General features: G+C 40.4%; 1 protein-coding gene across 4 annotated transcripts; it reads left to right on the top strand.

Annotated features, from left to right (window-relative positions):
- Nucleotides 1–4,555: 4,555 nt before the first annotated feature.
- LOC139530379 (BBSome complex member BBS4-like) lies at nt 4,556–20,192 on the top strand. 4 transcript variants are annotated; one of them, XM_071326741.1, is made up of 17 exons: nt 4,556–4,698; nt 5,627–5,678; nt 6,836–6,915; nt 7,985–8,048; nt 8,181–8,292; nt 8,520–8,592; nt 8,764–8,817; nt 10,362–10,489; nt 12,009–12,206; nt 12,423–12,477; nt 12,580–12,648; nt 12,751–12,903; nt 13,323–13,494; nt 14,009–14,078; nt 14,239–14,374; nt 16,720–16,789; nt 17,279–20,192. In XM_071326741.1, exons 1-17 carry the CDS (start codon nt 4,675–4,677, stop codon nt 17,425–17,427), a joined length of 1,659 nt encoding a protein of 552 aa, XP_071182842.1. In that variant the 5' UTR covers nt 4,556–4,674; the 3' UTR covers nt 17,428–20,192. The 4 variants fall into 4 exon arrangements, with proteins under 4 accessions (XP_071182842.1, XP_071182840.1, XP_071182841.1 ...); XM_071326739.1 differs by having other exon boundaries at nt 4,558–4,698; nt 16,720–16,909; XM_071326740.1 differs by lacking the exon at nt 6,836–6,915 and having other exon boundaries at nt 4,560–4,698; nt 16,720–16,909.
- The last annotated feature ends 117 nt before the right edge of the window (nt 20,193–20,309 follow it).

Raw genomic sequence — 20,309 nt, 5'->3', positions numbered from 1 at the left:
TGAGTGCCTTCTAAATTTCACAATAAATTGAATACCTGAATTCCTACCAAAATCACTGAACTACATTCATTATTTGTCTGTGCCAGTAAAAGGTTTCATGTGCTATAATTCAGATATGTCACGACTTCCGCCGAAGTCGGTTCCTCTCCTTGTTCGGGCGGTGGTCGGCGTCGCCGGTCTTCTAGCCATCATCGATCCACTTTTCATTTTCCTTTTGTTTTGTCTTGTTTTCCCACACACCTGGTCTCATTTCCCTCATTACATGTTGTGTATTTAACCCTCTGTTCCCCCCATGTCTTAGTGCGGAAATGTTTATTGTAAGTGCATGTGCATGTTTTCGCTGGTGCGCAACGGTTTTTGTACCCATTTGTTTGTTCTGGTTTCCGGTGTTTTTTATGAATAAAACTGCTCCGTTGATTACCCAGTTTTGCTCTCCTGCGCCTGACTTCCCTGCCGCCAGTTACGCACTCCCTTACAAGATAATATCTGATGGATTAGAAAAATTCAAAAAGTTTGGAGTATCTTCAGCCTTTGTCCAACTGTTGCATTTATTGGAATTGTTTTTAAAACCTAAAACCTACCGTTGCTACTGAAAGGCTGTAAGATTGATCATCCCACTGTTACTGATCTAGATGAATGTTGGGAATGTATTAATAGACAAGGCAGTGACTTTGGATGGAAAGTTTGCTGAGAAGAGTTGGAGGTTGGCCCTTCTGTGGTGATGGGGGATGTTCCTCCATGTTTACTCCTGGATCCTGTTGATCTAATCTTGGTAGAAAAAAATTTAATATTAGTCAGAAGGGAGTGGCATAGGGGAACTGGTTGACAATTACATTAGTAGAAGCTTTAATGTTTTTTTAATCAAGGACCCAGATAGTGGTCATACAGGAGCAGGTGTTTACATTCCTGAATTTAATGTGGAGATATGTTGAAGACTTACAGATAAAAATAATAATAATAATTTAAAAAAATTATTTAACCTTTATTTAACTAGGCAAGTCAGTTAAGAGCAAATTCTTATTCACAATGATGAACTAATGAATTGTCAATATACTGAGTTGAACTGTTGGCGATAGTAACTGCTCTCCAGTGGGTGGAGGACACTCAAACGGTCAGAAATGTAGTATGCTCAGATTCCCTGTCTGTATCAGTTGTGTGCATTCATGTTTGCCAGGTAAAGCCAGGCTTCCCCAAATATTTGACCAATAAAAATCTAAAAATGTAATAATTTATCTTTCGTCTCTTTGTGTGTTCATAATTTTCCCCAAAAATATAGAAAAATTATTTGATAAAATAATTAATTTGGCCGTTACTACTATAGCCCATAGAAAGGCATTGAATAACACGTTCACAAATGGCCAAAAAGACAGTAAAAAAATGTATCATAAGGAATAAGGTTTTGAAGTGTCTGTACTATATCTAAAAGATATAAGAAAACTCAGGAAATATATATTTGTAATTTTTTTGCACATATTTAACCCCTTATTTTTCTTGGCACAGAACTACCACCATACTTCCATTCATTTGTATGGGTTAACTTCAGACGAGTCCCGTAGAGCAAACCGTTCGGACGCTACAGACATTTTGTGAGAAGACTGATTTTCGGGAGGTCTGACAAACACCACTCTAGCTCTGCCACCTTCCACAGCAAATGCGGATGGCTGACATAGGCGGATGTGGCAGATTGAGACGCAGCCCATCCAGATATCTCTTAAGGATTAAAACAGTTACAGAGTTAATGGCTGTGATAGGAGAAATAAACATTATAGTTACTCCACAATACTAACCTAAATGACAGAGTGAAAAGAAGGAAGCCTGTACAGAATAAATGTATATAATTGATATTCATGCTCCACTGGGTAGAGGTGAAGACAAATGTAAGATTAAAGCCATTATGATAGATGTGTGGCAGAAGAGGTGGGACTCAGAGCCCAAGAGCCAGCATTTACAGTTGAAGTCGGAAGTTTACATACACTAATGTTGGTGTCATTAAACCTCGTTTTTCAACCACTCCACAAATTTCTTGTTAACAAACTATAGTTATGGCAAGTCGTTTAGGACATCTACTTTGTGCATGACACAAGTCATTTTTCCAACAATTGTTAACAGATAGATTATTTCACTTATCGTTCACTGTATCACAATTCCAGTGGGTCAGAAGTTTACAAACACTAAGCTGACTGTGCCGTTAAACATCTTGGAAAATTCCAGAAAATGATGTCATGGCTTTAGAAGCTTCTGATAGGCTAATTGACATCATTTGAGTCAATTGGAGGTGTACCTGTGGATGTATTTCAAGCCCTACCTTCAAACTCAGTGCCACTTTGCTTGACATCATGGGAAAATCAAGCCAAGACCTCAGAAAAAGAATTGTAGAACGTCTGAAGGTACCACGTTCATCTGTACAAACAATAGTACGTACACAAGTATAAACACCATGGGACTACACAGCCATCATATCTGTCTCCTAGAGATCCTAGAGATGTCTCCTAGAGATGAATGTACTTTGGTACGAAAAGTGCAAATCAATCCCAGAACAACAGCAAAGGACCTTGTGAAGATGCTGGAGGAAACAGGTACACAGGTATCTATATCCACAGTAAAACAAGTTCTATATCGACAAAACCTGAAAGGCTGCTCAGCAAGGAAGAAGCCACTGCTCCAAAACTGACATAAAAAAGCCAGACTACGGTTTGCAACTGCACATGGGGACAAAGATCGTACTTTTTGGTCTGATGAAACAAAAATAGAACTGTTTGGCCATAATGACCATCGTTATGTTTGGAGGAAAATGGGGGAGGCTTCAAATCCGAAGAACACCATCCCAACCGTGAAGCACGGGGGTGGCAGCATCATGTTGTGGGGGTGCTTTGCTGCAGGAGGGACTGGTGCACTTCACTAAATAGATGGCATCATGAAGAAAGACAATTATGTGGATATATTGGAGTAACATCTCAAGACATCAGTCGGGAAGTTAAAGCTTGGTCGCAAATGGGTCTTCCAAATGGACAATGACCCCAAGCATACTTCCAAAGTTGTAGCAAAATGGCTTAAGGACAACAAAGTCAAGGTATTGGAGTGGCCATCACAAAGCCCTCTCCTCAATCCTATTGAAAATTTGTGGGCAGAACTGAAAAAGCGTGTGTGAGCAAGGATCCTACAAACCTGATTCAGTTACACCAGCTCTGTCAGGAGGAATGGGCCAAAATTCACCCAACATATTGTGGGAAGCTTGTGGAAGGCTAGCCAAAACATTTGACCCAACTTAAACAATTTAAAGGCAATGCTACCAAATACTAATTGAGTCTATGTAAACTTCTGACCCACTGGGAATGTGATGAAAGAAATAAAAGCTGAAATAAATCATTCTCTCTACTATGATTCTGACATTTCACATTCTTAAAATAAAGTGGTGATCCTAACTGACCTAAGACAGGGAATGTTTACTAGGATTAAATGTCAGGAATTGTGAAAAACTGAGTTTAAATGTATTTGGCTAAGGGGTATGTAAACTTCTGACTTTGACTGTATATTCCCTCCAAAGAAGGGTTTGTTAGAAGTTAGTAGGGCTCTTCCTTATTTTCTTTGTGTTTATGCTGGTCAGAGGGAGAAGGTGCTCCGTGTTAAACGAATGGGGGCAAGAAATTTGTTGTTTTTTTGCTCTCAAGAAAAGGGTGCCATTGAAAGGAGTGATTACTGGGGCATCAGTAAATGTAAAAGTTGACCAACTGAAGGGGAAGATTCCTGGTGTTTGTGATGCTCGTCGTTTGGTGCGACGCAGACAGGGTGGCGTGAATGGTGAAACAGAAGAGTCATTGTCTGTTCTTTTGAGATTTGATGTTGAGTCTTTGGCCGACAAAGTGAAGTTAGGATATTAAAGTTATCCTGTATGAGATTTTGTGCTGTAACGTTGTTACAGGTGTCAAAGTTATGGGCATGTGGCAGCAGTGTGTAGGATGGAGGTTTCTAGGTGTGAGAAGTGTGCGGAAGGGCCTGAGACAAAGGAATGTGTAGCAGTGGGGACAGTAGTGTATTAATTGTAGGGGTGCCCATGGGGCTGGGGATCAGAAATGTCCCGTGCGAGAGAGGCAGGTTGAGGTTTCCAGGGTTAGAGTAGTGCAGAAGTTGTCATTTGCTGAGGTTGTGAAGAAAGTAGAGGGAGATGGTTCAAGGGGGAGGGATCCTGAGAGGAGTGCTGTGAGTTGTAGATCTGTACCAGTACAGAGGGATCGGCCAACAAGTGATATATGTTTCAGTAAGATTGGATTTTTAGCATTTATAGAAATAGTTATCAACTGTATTGTAGGGATGGAACATAAATCGCAAAAAATTTAGGTTTTGGTGGCAGCTGCAGAGAGGTATTTTGGTGTGCAAGACTTGACATCAGAAGAGTTACAGGGTTTGTTAACTGGTGGTGTCCCATCCTTTCAAGTTGTTGGCCTGAGGTAGGACTAAATAGATTAAAATAGTGGAGTAGGGTGGTGTTACATTTTATAATTTAAAACATTGTGAGTGCAGTGTTAGATGGTAGGGTATTTGTTTATTTTATTTTATCAAGGAAAGTATAAGGGAGTTGTACTCCAGTCTAGTAGCTGGCGGTAATGCAACATTTTATTGGACGCCAACTGCCGTTAAACCTCATCAAAGAAGAAGAACCCGACCATAGAAGTAAACATGGCAGACGACAATCCCGTAGCGGTAAGCCATTTAATTAGAACAATTTAACAAATTGCCATTGCACATTTGCATTTAGTTGTGTTATATGCAGCATTTATTTAGCGAATAGAGCAGTATATCCATTATTTTAGCCTTAACTGATAGAGAGTTTGACTTGCCTTGCAAGATTTATAAAGGTGCGTGTTGTATCGAGAAGATGCGTCCCACCTCGAGATACGTCCTCCTGCTCCCCATGTAGCCTCCAAAAATAATGCTTTTCTGATAAATATTGTAGACTTAAATAACAAATGTACAGCTTGTGCACCTCTTCTTTGTAGACTTAGTTCTCAATCACTCTGGCTAAATAAAGGTTACATAAATAAAATATGCAGTGCATACTGATTTTATTTTAATCATCAGTTAGATTTGTTGAGGCTTGTACAGATTACTTGTAATTGATTGCATCCATTTCGCTTCTCTGCTGCAACTTAACAACACTGCATGTCAGTCGTGTCATGTGTGTCAATATGAATACTACTGTAATTGCACTCAGAGTGAATTAACCCATATTGCACTTGTGTCATTCTGAAAGAGGTATAAAGTAGCCTTGCGTCAGGAATACTGTAGTACAAATATTGATTTACTCTGAGTCAAACATTTGGCCTATGACTTTGTTTTGGATGTAATTTGGTTACTTTGACTGAAAGACACCCCCCCCCCCCCCCCCCCAGGACTGAGATGATTTACAAGTGGCATGTGCCACAATATACTTCATTATTTTGTATTATCTACAGGTTAAAGGGATAGTTCACTCAAACTATATTTTAATATGTTGTTCATTAGTCCACTGTTCATACAATCCCCCCAAAATGTGCATATCAAGTTACCAAGATAGAGAACTTTCAGTATAGAGCAACAAATGTGATGATGATGTGTTTTGTAACGCATGGTTTGTGCGTGTCTTTCCCAGGATGTTCAACTGCCTCCAGCTTCTGAAATCAGGAAGCCTCGTCCGAAAAAAGGTTTGTTGTTCAAACCCATATTGAAGCCTCCTAGATTGACATTACTGACAAATATGCTAACTATTTTACACTGAGAGAGAAATGTACAACATTGGGCTTGAAAGTTGAACTATCTTACCAAGCATTCCAATTTCCCGGAGACATGTTCTTTGATGTAAACTGTTCTACTGTAGCCATTATCCCTTTATTTTCTGAAGTATGTAGGCCTACAGCTCTGATGTGAGCTGTAGCTGCCACTATTCAATTACACAGATTTAATTCAGGCTGTCCAATTTGCGTTGCACTGAATACAAACATTACAGGTGACTACTTCATGGGTATATTCAATCCACACTAAAGGTTTAGTAAAGATATATATTGTTTGCATGCATTAGAAATGCATTAGAAATGTTTTTGACTAGGTTTCTTTTTGTCCACTGGGTGTCATTATTGAGCAGGTTCATTTCCCTTTGAAGAGGATTAGACCAAAATAGATCAGCTTTAGCTAAACCAGATTTGGTAGCTGCCTGGAAGGCAAGGCTGTGTTGGTCAATTCACTTTGCTTCCTTAGTGCCTTTGATGTCCTGGAAATAACTTTTTAAACATACGTTGTTTACATTGAGGGGTGGATCAACCTTTTATTTAGAGTTATGGTTGCTTAAAGGTCCAATGCAGACGTTTTTATCTCAATATGAGCTAAAATAGCTTCTTAGCAAAGAGCTATTTCTCAAGCAAGAATTCTGCTGAATGTTTGGGAGGGGTCTGAGTCGGGAGGGAAAAACTGAAAACTAGCTGTTATTGGCAGCTAATTTACCGCCTGGTGATATCACCAGGCAGGCCAAAACTTCATCCCACGAAAACAGGCTGAAATTTCAGGAAACCTTTTCAAAAATATATATAAAACACAAGAAAATCGTATTTTTGACTGCACTGGGCCATTAAGACAGTTGTTCATAGCTCCTGAGATATTTATAAGTTATATTCTTCAAGAATCAATTGGTATATCATTCTTTTAAATAGTAATTATTGAACGGCAGTAACTATTGCAGATTGCACCTCTAAGCTATTTATAAGTCATATTCTTTCAAATCAAGCAGCATATTTAATTAATTGAAATTACTGGAGATATGACATACTTTAGATAGGTCTGGGTTTTATCTGCCTTTATTTCTATTCAGCGCCTGAGCTCCCTATTTTGGAGAGAAGAAACTGGCTCATCCACCTTCACTACATCCGTAAAGACTATGAGATCTGTAAGGTAGGAGGACATCTGTTTGTTAGGTCTCTGTCTCTGTGAGGAAAAAGTGTCATATTAACAGTGTTTGGGAGTAGGGAACTACATGTATTTAACCAGTAATTTTACTACATTTTGTAGTAGCTTGGTGGTAGTTGAACTAAATTCAGATATGGGTAGTGTTTTTAGTAGTTCATTACTTTTACTGTAGCGAACTACTCACTAGTTCTTTTGCAAAAATAAAATATGGATGAAGTAGGCAAGAATTTCCTTTTGTTTTTGACATCGGACTTTCCTACACTTGAAACAGTTTTTGTGTTTAATAGGCTAAATTAAACATTCTGTTAACATCTGCCTCCAGAGTGATCTGTTCTTGCAATTTGTATTCTCTGACACTTAGATATAATTTACTACGTAGTTTGGATGTAGTTTTTCGAAGTGTCTTTCAACGTGTCTTTAGTTAATTAAGTAACTGTATTTTTCTTAAAGGCCCAGTGCAGTCAAAACTTGATTTTTCTGTGTGTTATATATATTTCCACACTGATAATACTGTGAAATTGTAACAAAAATTATGATAATGCCATTTTAGTGTAAGAGCTGTTTGAAAAGACCAAGTTTTGGCCTTCCTGGTGACATCACCAGGTGGTAAATGACTTAATAGACCAATAAGAAAGAGTTCTAAACTCTCTGCCATTAACGGCTATTCAGTAATACTTTAATTACGTAATTTAATAGGATCTCTATGCTCAGACCACTCGCAGACAGTCCTAAGCAAAATTCTTGCTTGAGAATGCTCTTTGCTAAGAAGCTAATTTTGTTTATTTTTGACCATTTTAATTGAAAACAATCACAAGGTACTTAATTGTTACATATAAATAATTCGATATTGAGATACAAATGGCTGCATTGGACCTTAAAGGTTAGCTTTAGTGTAACTTAACTTCTTCCAGTGTGAAGTAATTGGTAGCTTGGTAAACTATATTTTCACAGTAGCTTCCCCAACACTGCATATAAAGTGTCATTGTAAAACAATGGACAGGAACATGCATTTGTTGAAAGTGTATGATTTCATGCTGTCCTCTTCTTCATTCAGTCAATCATCAAAGAGCAGCTACAAGAAACCGGGGGGATGTGTGAATATGCCGTCTATGTACAAGGTATGGCGATTGTCTAGCAGAACAGAACCAGTTCAATTGTTACAAGTATATTACAATAGGTCAGGTGTAACTCTGACCAAATGTTAGATTCTCACAGCATGATGGGATGCCTGTCTGTCTCTCTCTGTTCAGCTTTAATCCTTCGCCTGGAAGGAAAAATCCAGCAGTCACTGGACCTGTTCCAGAGCTGTGCAATACTCAACCCTGGCAGCTCGGATAACCTCAAACAAGTGGCCAGATCCCTGTGAGGAGCACACTTTTCGAAAAATCGGGGCCTTTTTATAATTCAAGGCTATTTGCTAAGATATTTGCTGCCTTTGCGTGTGTTGTGCCCATGCAAGATATTTTTGAATACAATTTTTTTTAACTCTTATTGATCCATGGAAAATTGCTTACTTTCCTAAGTCTGAATCCCAGGTATGTACATATGATTTGGCAATTTAGACATTTTGTTCATTTTTGCTTTTCTAGATTTCTCCTTGGTAAGCATAAGGCTGCCATAGAGGTTTACAATGAGGCTTCACAGCTCAATGAGAAAGACTGGGTAAGTAACTTTGGTTTATAAATATACTACTTTGTGAAGACCAGTTAAAAAAAAAATGTAAGTATGAAAAGTTTTACTCCACATTTTACGTATTTATGATTCCCAGATAAGAAATATAGTTTACAGGCTATCACATTTTCAATGCCCCTTTTTCAACCTCTCTACTTGAAGGAGATCAGCCACAACTTAGGTGTGTGCTACATCTATACCAAAGACTTCAACAGTGTAAGTTACATCTTTTAGTCCCTCTTGAAAATACACTGAACAGAAATATAAATGCAACATGTAAAGTGTTGGTCCCATGTTTCATGAGCTGAAATAAAATATCCCAGAAACGTTCCTCAGGCACAAAAATCTTATTTCTCTGAAACGTTTTGCACAAATTTGTGTACAACCCAGTTAGCGAGCATTTCTCCTTTGACAAGATAATCTATCCACCTGAGGTGTGGCATATCAAGAAGCTGATTTACATTTACATTTTAGTCATTTAGCAGACGCTCTTACCCAGAGCGACTTACAGTAGAGTGCATACATTTTATTACATTTTACATACTGAGACAAGGATATCCCTACCGGCCAAACCCTCCCTAACCCGGACGACGCTATGCCAATTGTGCGTCGCCCCACGGACCTCCCGGCTGCGACAGAGCCTGGGCGTGAACCCAGAGACTCTGGTGGCGCAGCTAGCACTGCGATGCAGTGCCCTAGACCACTGCGCCACCAGTGATAAAACAGCATGATCATTACACAGGTGCAGCTTGTGCTGGGGACAATAAAAGGCCACTCTAAAATGTGCAGTTTTGTGTCACAACAAAATGCCACAGATGTCTCAAGTTTTGAGGGAGCGAGCAATTGGCATGCTGACTGCAGGAATGTCCACCAGAGCTGTTGCCAGAGAATTGAATGTTCATTTCTCTACCATAAGCCGCCTCCAACATCGTTTTAGAGAATTTGGCAATACGTCCAACCGGCTTCACAACCGCAGACCACGTGTATCAGCGGTTTGCTGATGTCAACATTGTGAACAGAGTGCCACATGGTGGCGGTGGGGTTATAGTATGGGCAGGCATTAGCTATGGACAACGACCCCAATTGCATTTTATCGATGGCAATTTGAATGCACAGAGATACCGTGACGAGATCCTGATGAGGCGCGTTATCGTGCCATTCATCTGCCGCTTCAGCATGATCATGCATGGCTCCATGTCACAAGAATCTGTACACAATTCCTGGAAGCTGAAAAATGTCCCAGTTCTTCCATGGCCTGCATACTCACTAGCCATGTCACCGATTGAGGATGTTTGGGATGATCGACGTGTATCGACGTGTACGACAGCATGTTCCAGTTCCCGCCAATATCCAGCAACTTTGCACAGCCATTGAAGAGGAGTGGGACAAAATTCCACAGGCCACAATCAACAGCCTGATCAACTCTATTTGAAGGAGATGTCGCGCTGCATGAGGCAAATGATGGTCACATCAGATACTAACTGGTTTTCTGATGATCTACTCCTCTACCTTTTTTTATGGTATCTGTGACCAACAGATGCATATTTGAATTCCCAGTCATGTGAAATCTGTAGATTAGGGCCTAATGAAATGTATTTCAATGGATTGATTTCCTTATATAAACTGTAACTCAGTAAAATCCTTGAAATTGTTGCATGTTGCGTTTACATTTTTGGTCAGTGTAGTATTGTTAAAATGTTTCAAACACCAACATTGTAAATTAATGAAAGTGAAAGCTGTGTGCTTGTGTGTACTGCCAGGCAGAAGAGCAGTTGAACATCGCCCTGGAGTTGAGCAAGCACGACCTGACCTACATGATGCTGGGAAAGATTCACCTGCTGGAAGGGGACACTGACAAAGCCATCGACGTGTACAGGAGTGCTGTTGAGTGAGTATTATATGGGACTTAGCAGATGCAAAGCGACTTGTGTGTACATTTTCCTATGGATGGTGGCCCCAGCGGGATTTGAACCCACAAACCTTGGAGTTGAAAGCACCATGCGCTACCAACTGAGTCACACAGGACCACTAAAGTCTGTGAGTGAGTGTGTTGGCATTTCCATGACTGATTGAGAATGGTTATTGCTCATCTGTTCCCTTTTATTATCTACCGTAAAACTTCAATTAAACGTAGTCTCGAATAGCTGCCTGTAGGCACACAATAGGCACACATTTCAGCAAATAAACGCCTGTTTCAAATAAATGCCGGTTCTAAATGAATTGTGTACAAGATTAACATGAATTGTTGACAGTTTTTAATGTCTGATTTGTTACATGAAATAAATCAGTAATGATAAAAAAATGAGGGCAATCATCCCTTTTTATCACCAGTAAGAAACTGCTAGCCATTGACTGCTAACAGATGAGAACCGCTAGCTAACTGGCAAACAAAAAAACAACAAAAGTGGCTGAAAAAGTACCCAGTTGTCATACTTGAGTAAAAGTAAAGATACCTTAATAGAAAATTAACTATGCAAATGAGCAAAAGCTGTGTGCATTAAGGAAATGGATGCCTTGCTCAAATATACTGAACAGAAATAGAAATGCAACATGTAAAGTTGTTGGTCCCATGTTTCATCAGCTGAAATAAAAAGTCAAAGAAATGTTCCATACGCACAAAAAATGTATTTCTCTCAAATGTTGTACACAAATTTGTTTACATCCCTGTTAGTGAGCATTTCTCTTTTGCCAAGATAATCCATACACCTGGCAGGTGTGGCATATCAAGAGAATTTGGCAGTACGTCCAACCATCCTCTAAGCCCAGGACCTTCACATCCGGCTTTTTCACCTGCGGGATCGCCTGAGGAGGGGGGGCTGCTGCTGAGGAGTATTTTTTTTCTGTAATAAAGCCCTTTCGTGGGGAAAAAAATATTTTGATTGGCCTGGCTCCCCAGTGGGTGGGCCTATGCCTTCCCTGGCCCACCCTTGGCTGCGCCCCTGCCCAGTCAAGTGAATTCCATAGACTAGGGCCTAATGAAATTATTTCAATTGACTGTAACTCTGTAAAATCTTTGAAATTGTTGCATGTTGCGTTTATATTTTTGTTCAGTATATAAGCCTGTCTCTAATAATCGCCTGTTGTGTTCAGTGATTTAAGCAAGTAAATGCCTGGGCTATTAATTGAAGCTTTACGGTATATGTTTTTCTGTGTGTTGTTTTAATGTTACATATAGATTAACAAGGAAATGTTTGTTAGCGTTATTTCCATGAGCTTGCTTAGTTCACGTAGTTAGTATATTAGGCCATCTACGAACATACATTATGTCATTGGGAAAGAGGTCTTCTGACCTGGTTAAATGGGCCATCCTGTTTTTGTTTTTTTAATGTAATTTTTGTAAATTATTTTTTAAATATATTTTTTACCCCAATTTCATGGTATCCAACTGGTACAGTCTTGTCCCATAGCTGCAAATCCCGTACAGACTCGGGAGAGGCGAAGGTCAAGAGTCCTACGTCCTCCGAAACAAACCCAGCCAAGCCTCTCTGCCCGCTAAACCCGGAAGCCAGCCGCACCAATGTGTCAGAGGAAGCACCGTACACCTGGCAACCGTGTCAGCGTGCATTGCACCCGGCCCGCCACAGGAGTTGTAGGTGCACGATGCGGTAAGAACATCCCTGCCGACCAAACCCTCTCCTAATCCGGGCGACGCTGGGCCAATTATGCGCCGCCCCATGGGTCTCCCGGTCGCGGTCGGCTGCGACAGAGCCCGGACTCAAACCAAGATCTCTAGCGGTACAGCTTAGACCACTGCGCCACTTTGGAGTTCCTACATCCTGATTAAATAAAGGTTGAGTAAATAAAAAATCCTCTTATTTCAGGTTTTCTCCTGAAAACACGGATCTTCTCACCACTCTTGGCCTGCTATACATGCAGGTAAGTCGAGGCCTTTCAGTCCCTCCTAAGATCACACTCCAACCATGATGGGTCAAGTCATGTTTGTGAGTTTGAAACTAAATCAGTCTATTTCCTCTCCAGCAAGGCAAATATCAGAAAGCCTTTGAACACCTTGGGAATGCCCTGACATATGACCCCAACAACTTTAAGGTAGGAGAGGCCCTCCCTAATACTCCCTATCCTATTGGATGCTATATTTGCAACTGACTTAAATATCACTGCAGCAGTGTGTGTGTGTTTTACTCTCTTCAGGCCATACTGGCAGCTGGCAGCATGATGCAGACGCATGGGGACTATGATGTTGCCATGAATAAGTACCGCGTGGCAGCTTATGCTGTACCTGAGAGCTCACCCCTCTGGAATAACATTGGCATGTGCTTCTTCGGAAACAAGAAATATGTGGCGGTAGGGAAATTCATGGGGTGACAACCTCCAATTTGCCTGTTTCGCTCCATCTCTCTGACTCATTTCGAACTAGACTTCCCTCCGACCAATTGGCCAACCGATGCCACATTTTCAGTCTGATCCCAATATTTGATGTGCTGGAAAGCAGCCATAGTTCACAATTTGACCTAGAGGGTTGTGTGTGTGTGTTTTGAGGTACCGTTACACATAACCAATATTTGTCTCTGTCAGTCCCATAATTATTTTTAAAAAGAATGAGAAAATACCTAACATCTACAAATACGTACCACATAGAAATGCATTTGTGAAACTACGACCACTACAAATCTAAACCATTCACTTTGTGTTATTGACATAACCAGCTACTGGGTATACAGGCTTTCTTTAGCCTTTTATCTTCTATTCCTCCACATCCTCAGGCCATCAGCTGTCTGAAGAGGGCCAACTACCTGTCTCCGTTTGACTGGAAAATCCTGTACAACCTGGGCCTGGTGCATCTCACCATGCAGCAGTACGCCTCAGCCTTCCACTTCCTCAGTGCTGCCGTCAACCTGCAGCCAAAGATGGCAGAGCTCTATATGCTGCTGGCAGGTACAGGAGAACTAATTGCAAAAGTACCGTGGCACCAAGGGACAAAGTAGCTTGTAAAATGTAGTAACCTACTTTGACCCTTAGTGCCACCATACAGGGATGATTTTTATGTATGCTCCCCTGGGCATTTTCACTGATACTATAGTTTCACAAATGTACCTCGTGTTTTTCCTTATGGCTGCCATCTCCGATTCAATGTCTTTCAACACATACTTTTTTTTTGCCTGTTTCGCTCATTTCTTGGCTTCTATATATATATATATATATATTATCTTGCCTGTTAATCCCAGATTGTAGTTTTAACCTTGTTGACTTGGCATCAAGCAGGCACTGCCTGATGTGTTTCTCTTCTTCTATTTTCCCCCACTTGCATTTGAATGTCCATTCCAATTTATTGAATTTCTTGTGGACAAGTACTTTCTTGTGGCTTAAAGCAATGTCTAAATTCTAATGTGTGATCATGGCTTATTGGTCATGACTGATTGACAATCAGATTTTTTAAATGTTCTTTCAGTTGCACTTACTAATATGGATGACGGGGAGAATGCCAAGCGATCATACGAGCAAGCAGTGTTGTTGGATGAGTAAGTATTTTACCTGAATTAATTTTTTTTAATGAACGGCGGGGTGGGGGGAGGGGGGTATCATCCTCAATCCTACATTTTCAGGCCTTTTAATATTACAAAATCTATTGTCTAATAGTTCTTAAACTCATGTATACTGTTCTGTGCCTATCTTTCACAGCTGTAACCCCTTGATCAATCTGAATTTCGCAGTCCTGTTGTACAATCAAGGAGACAAAAAAGGAGCCACAGAACAGTACCTGGAGATGGAGAGTAAAGTGATGGAAAGCAGCCATAATGAAGAATTTGACCCAGAGGTGTGTGTGTGTGTGTGTGTGTGTGAACGTACATGCGTACATGTCTGTGTTTTTGAGGTACCATTACTCACAGACTCTTTAAAAGGGGCAATCCGCAATTGATAAATACAATTTTGGACTTATAAATGAGTGATATACTGTATAGTCATTGATTCTTGAAGAATATAACTTATACATGCCTCATAAGCAGTGGTGAAAGTAGATATAGGATGTTTCTCAAAAATGCATACTACCCTGCTCTGAGCATGCAAATTGGAGCACGGGAGGGTTGGAGTATGAGTCTAAATCAAAATACACGAAACAGAGCATGGAGGGCACTTCTCGGATGTGTACTCCGTTTGTACATATTTAAAGCATGCATCGCTGCAAGCTTCAATAGAAAGTTTGCACATAAATATGTAGAACCATGTAGAAAATAGCGCAACACTACTTGAAATCAACCATTATTTTAGCTGAAGCGAGAGAAAATAAACCCAGATTTCGGAATAAAATGTTGCCCATTCACATCTCATATGTTGCCTGACTACAATATTTTATCTTGATAAATACATCTGTGTTAATTTTGGCATGTTTACCTGCCTACAATACCCACTGTAGTGAAGATCGCAATCTCATAGTAAGTCAATAGGGCTATCTGGTTAGCTACTACTGTTAGCTATCTAGATACCCACAAATAACTGGCAGCTAGCTACCTACGAATAATTGAAATCTACCTGGCATAACATTAGTGTTAGGTAACCTTTGCCTGTTAAACTGTTTCGCTAGGTTATGATTCGCATATAGATAGCTAATAGTTATGAAGCAAAATGTTTGCTTTGTGTATATCTTGTTTTGTCTATTGCCATTGTCCTGGCTGGAAGAAGGTTGAGTGAATGGGTATGCCCATAGTAAGTCAACAGGGATAACTGGCTAGCTACTGTTAGCTAGCTAGATAGCCACGAGAATTGGCCGCCAACTAGTAGCTCCCCACGAAGAATTGACATCTACCTTGCATAACATTCATTTTAGGTCATTTTTGCCTGTTTAACTAGCTGGCTAGCTAGATTATTACGATTCACATATAGCTAGCTGATAATAATGAAGTAAAATGTATGCTTTGTGTATCTTGTTTCGTCTCTATTGTTACCATTTGTCCTGGCTGGATGAAAGTTCAGTGAATGGGGAGGTGCAGCGTGAGGTAATACAGTAGAGGGAGTGCAAGTGCTGCTCAAATGTAAATGTTTTATGCGTTCTCTACACTCTCTTACTCACAAGAACATCCTCTGAGAATGCACTCGGAGCATGAGTGTGGAGCACGGTAGTATGCTTATTGAGAAAGACCCATCGTTTCTTCCCGGTACACCTAAGAGTAAAGACCATGTCATTTAACTGTAAAAATGTTTGACCTTTTAATGTGGCATGATGTTTTCATCTGATTGTTAAACAAATCACTTCATAAAGTAGGCTACCTGCCCATGTTTGTCCACTTTAAAATAATTCCATCATCTACAACAGTGCAATGTGCACACGCCATTTGATGAATGGAAAAAGACGTCTATTAAAACACCAAAAAGGGTAATGACATTGATTGATGAGTCCACTGCTGTCCGCGCGGATCTCGGTCCCGGCCAGTTATTTTTGTGTTCACGTCGAACCACACCGCATTTTGGAGTATATAGGCCTACCATATTTTTAATGCGGCTGACAGGCAGTCATAATAAATGACGATGTAATGATGTAATAGCATAGTTTTCTTGTGATCTTAAAAAAAATTGTGATAGGCTCATGTTTTACCGGTACGGTGTATCCCAACTATTTCTTTACCTTCGTCTTACTTTCACCCCTGCTCATGAGCTTAGTTCAACTGTCGTACACCATTAAAACCCAAAATATAAGCTTGTTTTACCACAAACATTATATAGCTTTAAAAATATGATAATTGCTTTATCTTGGAATGTCAGTCCTTGCATAAATAGCTCTATGAATTTACCAGGGTGTCATTTTGTTATTGTTTCAACTGTGTATTGACCCTTTAAGAGTTAACACATCATAGACTGGAGAGTATTAGGTATAAAGTGTAACCAGTGCAATCTGCACTGCAGTAATGATGTTATGTAACATGTTGCTCATAATGCAATGTCATTAACACCAAAAAGTAGAAAATGGGTACTGAAAAAGCCGGGAAAAAACATATCAGTGCTGTTGACTCCTGATAGATCCACAATCACATCATAAAAAGTCAGTGTGTTGACCGTGTTCTTAATGTTCTGATACTGAAGCAGGGCTCCTTTCTTGAACACTTCAAGCTGGCTCCCAGTCTAACACATATCCCTAATGTTGAGCGGTCTGTACCCTTTTTGTCCCAGCTCATTGAGATGGCCCAGAAGTTGGCATCTGCTCTCCAGGTGGGAGAGACCTCGGTGTGGACCAAGCCAGGTAAGGACTCCAAAGTCGGTCAGCGTTCCAAGACCACGTCCCTGCAGCCCCTGGGCACCAACCAGGCCCTTGGGCAGGCCATGTCTTCAGCTGCCAGCAAAAGCATCCAGCTAGCTGCAGGTGTGTGTGGCAGTGAAAGCGGAGGTCAAATTAAGAGATGGACGCCATGTTGCTGCCTTTGAATGTTTTCGTTCACCCATTAATTTATAATGAGTCTTTGGATTCTAGTTGTAATTCCATATCATCTTTCTCTAAATAGAGAGTTCTGCAGTAGGCTGGTCTGGATCAACCATATCCAGACACCAAACCTTACTTGATTTTTTTGCACCTTTGATCAAACACAGATTGCATATGATCCTACCTTTTTTTAACGGTTGTCCACCACTGCACAAAGTGAAGTAGAAAGTTTTTAGTTTCCATGTGATACGATTCCACGGTAATGCGTGTCAGACGTTGTAAGAGAAAAATATCCTTTATCTCATCCCTAAGGCTCTAAGGCTCCACCCAAGTCCACCTCCACGCCGCTAGATGAAGAGCATGATGTGGAGAATGCCCCTTCCCCTCCCCTGGGGGACCCTGAGTCAGAGGATCCCAAAGCCAAAGAAAAGAAGAGCAAGTCTAAACCTGTGGCTGAGTAGGGTCCATGATCCACTGCTATATGTGAAGTGTATAGTTGAATAGTATGTACTGTATTGGGGTTGGATTGTTAATTGCAGGTTTAAGATGTTTTGAATAAAAGTAGGGGGAGACGTTAGTGCATTCAGAAAGTATTCAGACCCCCTGATTTTTTCCCCCCACATTTTGTTAGATTACAGCCTTATTCTAAAATGTATTAAATAATTTTTTCCCTCATGAATCTACACACAATACCCCATAATGACAAAGCAAAAACAGGTCTTTAGAAATTTTTGCAAATCTATTACAAATCAAAAACTGATATCACATTTACATAGGTATTCAGACCCTTTACTCAGGACTTTGTTGAAGCACCTTTGGCAGCAAGTACAACCTCAAGTCTTCTTGGGTATGACACTACAAGCTTGGCACACCTGTATTTGGGGAGTTTCTCCCATTCTTCTCTGCAGATCCTCTCAAGCTGTCAGGTTGGATGGGGAGCGTCGCTGCACAGCTATTTTCAGGTCTCTCCAGAGATTTTTAATCAAGTGTAAGTCCGGGCTCTGGCTGGGCCATTCAAGGACATTCAGAGACTTATCCCGAAGCCATTCCTGCGTTGTTTTGGCTATGTGCTTAGGGTCGTTGTCCTGTTGGAAGGTGAACCTTTGCCCCAGTCTGAGGTCCTGAACGCTCTGGAGTAGGTTTTCACCAAGGATCTCTGTACTTTGCTCCGTTCATCTTTCCCTCGATCCTGACTAATCTCCCAGTCCCTGCCGCTGAAAAACATCCCCACAGCATGATGCTGCTACCACCACGCTTCACCGTAGGGATGGTGCAAGGTTTCCTCCAGACATGACGCTTGGCATTCAGGCATTTCATCAGACCAGAGAATCTTGTTTCTCATGGACTGAGAGTATTTTGGTGCCTTTTGGCAAACTCCAAGCGGGCTGTCATGTGCCGTTTACTGAGGAGTGGCTTCCATCTGGCCACTCTACCATAAAGGCCGATTGGTGGAGTGATGCAGATGGTTGTCCTTCTGGAAGGTTCTCCCATCCCCACAGAGGAACTCTGGAGCTCTGTCAGAGTGACCATCTGGTTCTTGGTCACCTCCCCGATTGCTCAGTTTGGCCTGGCAGACAGATTTAGGAAGTCTTTGGTTCAAAACTTCTTCCATTTAAGAATGATGGAGGACACTGTTCTTGGGCACATTCAATGCTGCTGAAATGTTTTGTGCCTCGACACAATCCTGTCTGAGCTCTACGCACAATTCCTTCGACATCATGGCTTGGTTTTTGCAGCGGGACCTTATATAGACAGGTGTGTGCCTTTCCAAATCATGTCCAATCAATTGAATTGACCACAGGTGGACTCCAATCAAGTTGTAGCGACGTCTCAAGAATGATCAATGGAAACAGGATGCACCTGAGCTCAGTTTCGAGTCTCAAAGCAAAGGGTCTGAATAGTTATGTAAATAAGGTATTTTTAATACATTTGAAAACCTTTCTAAAAACGTGTTTTCTCATTGTCATTATGGGGTATTATGTGTAAATTGTTAAGGAAAGAAACGTATTCATTAAGGCTGTAATGTAACAAAATGTGGAAAAAGTCAAGGGGTCTGAATACACAAAGGTGTAACTCTGGAGGATGTTGCAACTGAATGGTTAATCAAATGTATGCCCACCTATCAAGCACCCTTCAGCCAATCAGAATTGAATGTTCAACAAAACCATGGTATAAAAATGTATAAACTGTTAGTGTTACTGACTTGAGTGTTGTCTCATCCTCTCCCTGTCAAGATGGAAGGCCTTTCATAAGAAAAATTGCTTTTGGAAAGCCAACACGATGTGGTCCAAATACCCTAAAACTTAAATTAATAGTCTGGGTGTTTATTTGCTTCAATCACTGAACATAACCGGCGTTTATTAGAGACAGGCTCCTATTTGAGACAGGTGTCTATCCTTAATGCACACAGCTTTTCCTCAATAAAATTTTGAAAAGACTAGCACACTGTTTTTGACCAGTACAAACATAACAAATTCATCACAGATCAGACTTGCAAAGACTAGGCTGCCTATCATACATCCCCAATGTCATGCATCAGCACCAACATGATCTTACCAGATAGAATTCAGTAATCAACGATTGTTCAGGTCCCCGGGACATCGGGAGATGCCTTCCATTCCATCCACTAGGGACAACTTAACCGTCAAGTTTTTGTTGCTTTTAAAAATATATATTTTCTGTTTTAACAACCTTTAACCCTTACCTACTTTCACTTCACCCATAGAGGTTTATCCCCCCCTGGACAAACGTTGAATACTGAAGTGAGACCGTGAGATCTTGCTAGTTGAGCCAACCATGTCAAACCAGACTGCTGTTTCATCCATGGCAATAATGTTGCTCTCCTTTCTCTTCTTTTGCCCAATCTTTACGGTACTTACTGAAGTTCACTCATAATTTTTTTTTTTTTTTTAAACAGACGTTTATTTGCTTAAATGTGTGCCGATGCGCAGCGAATAAAAGGGACAGGCAGCTATTTGAGATTGTGTGCATTGAATTTAAGTTTTACAGTAAGTATTTTGTGAATCAGCATTTTTAAACAGTAGTTGTGTACAAGTTATTGAGGATGGTAAGATCTCAGGGCTCGAATTCACAAGGCATTCTAATACTTAGAAATTAATTCTCAGAATTATGAAATTTTCTCCGAAGTGTAAGAATTTTTCTGAAAATAAAAAAATCTATAGCCGTAAAGCATAGACTTTATTAGGGCTATTGAAATTAATCATGACTATTGTTTGCCAGATTTTATTTGTAACAAAATCAATTGATAATTATAATTTATTTCAAATATTGTCAATTATTAAAAAAAATAATGCTGCATTCTAAATAAAATGTTATTACAGAA

Source organism: Salvelinus alpinus, chromosome 9, assembly GCF_045679555.1.
Source record: "Salvelinus alpinus chromosome 9, SLU_Salpinus.1, whole genome shotgun sequence".
NCBI classification, from domain to species: Eukaryota; Metazoa; Chordata; class Actinopteri; order Salmoniformes; family Salmonidae; genus Salvelinus; species Salvelinus alpinus.
This window is presented reverse-complemented; position numbering and strand designations above follow the sequence as displayed.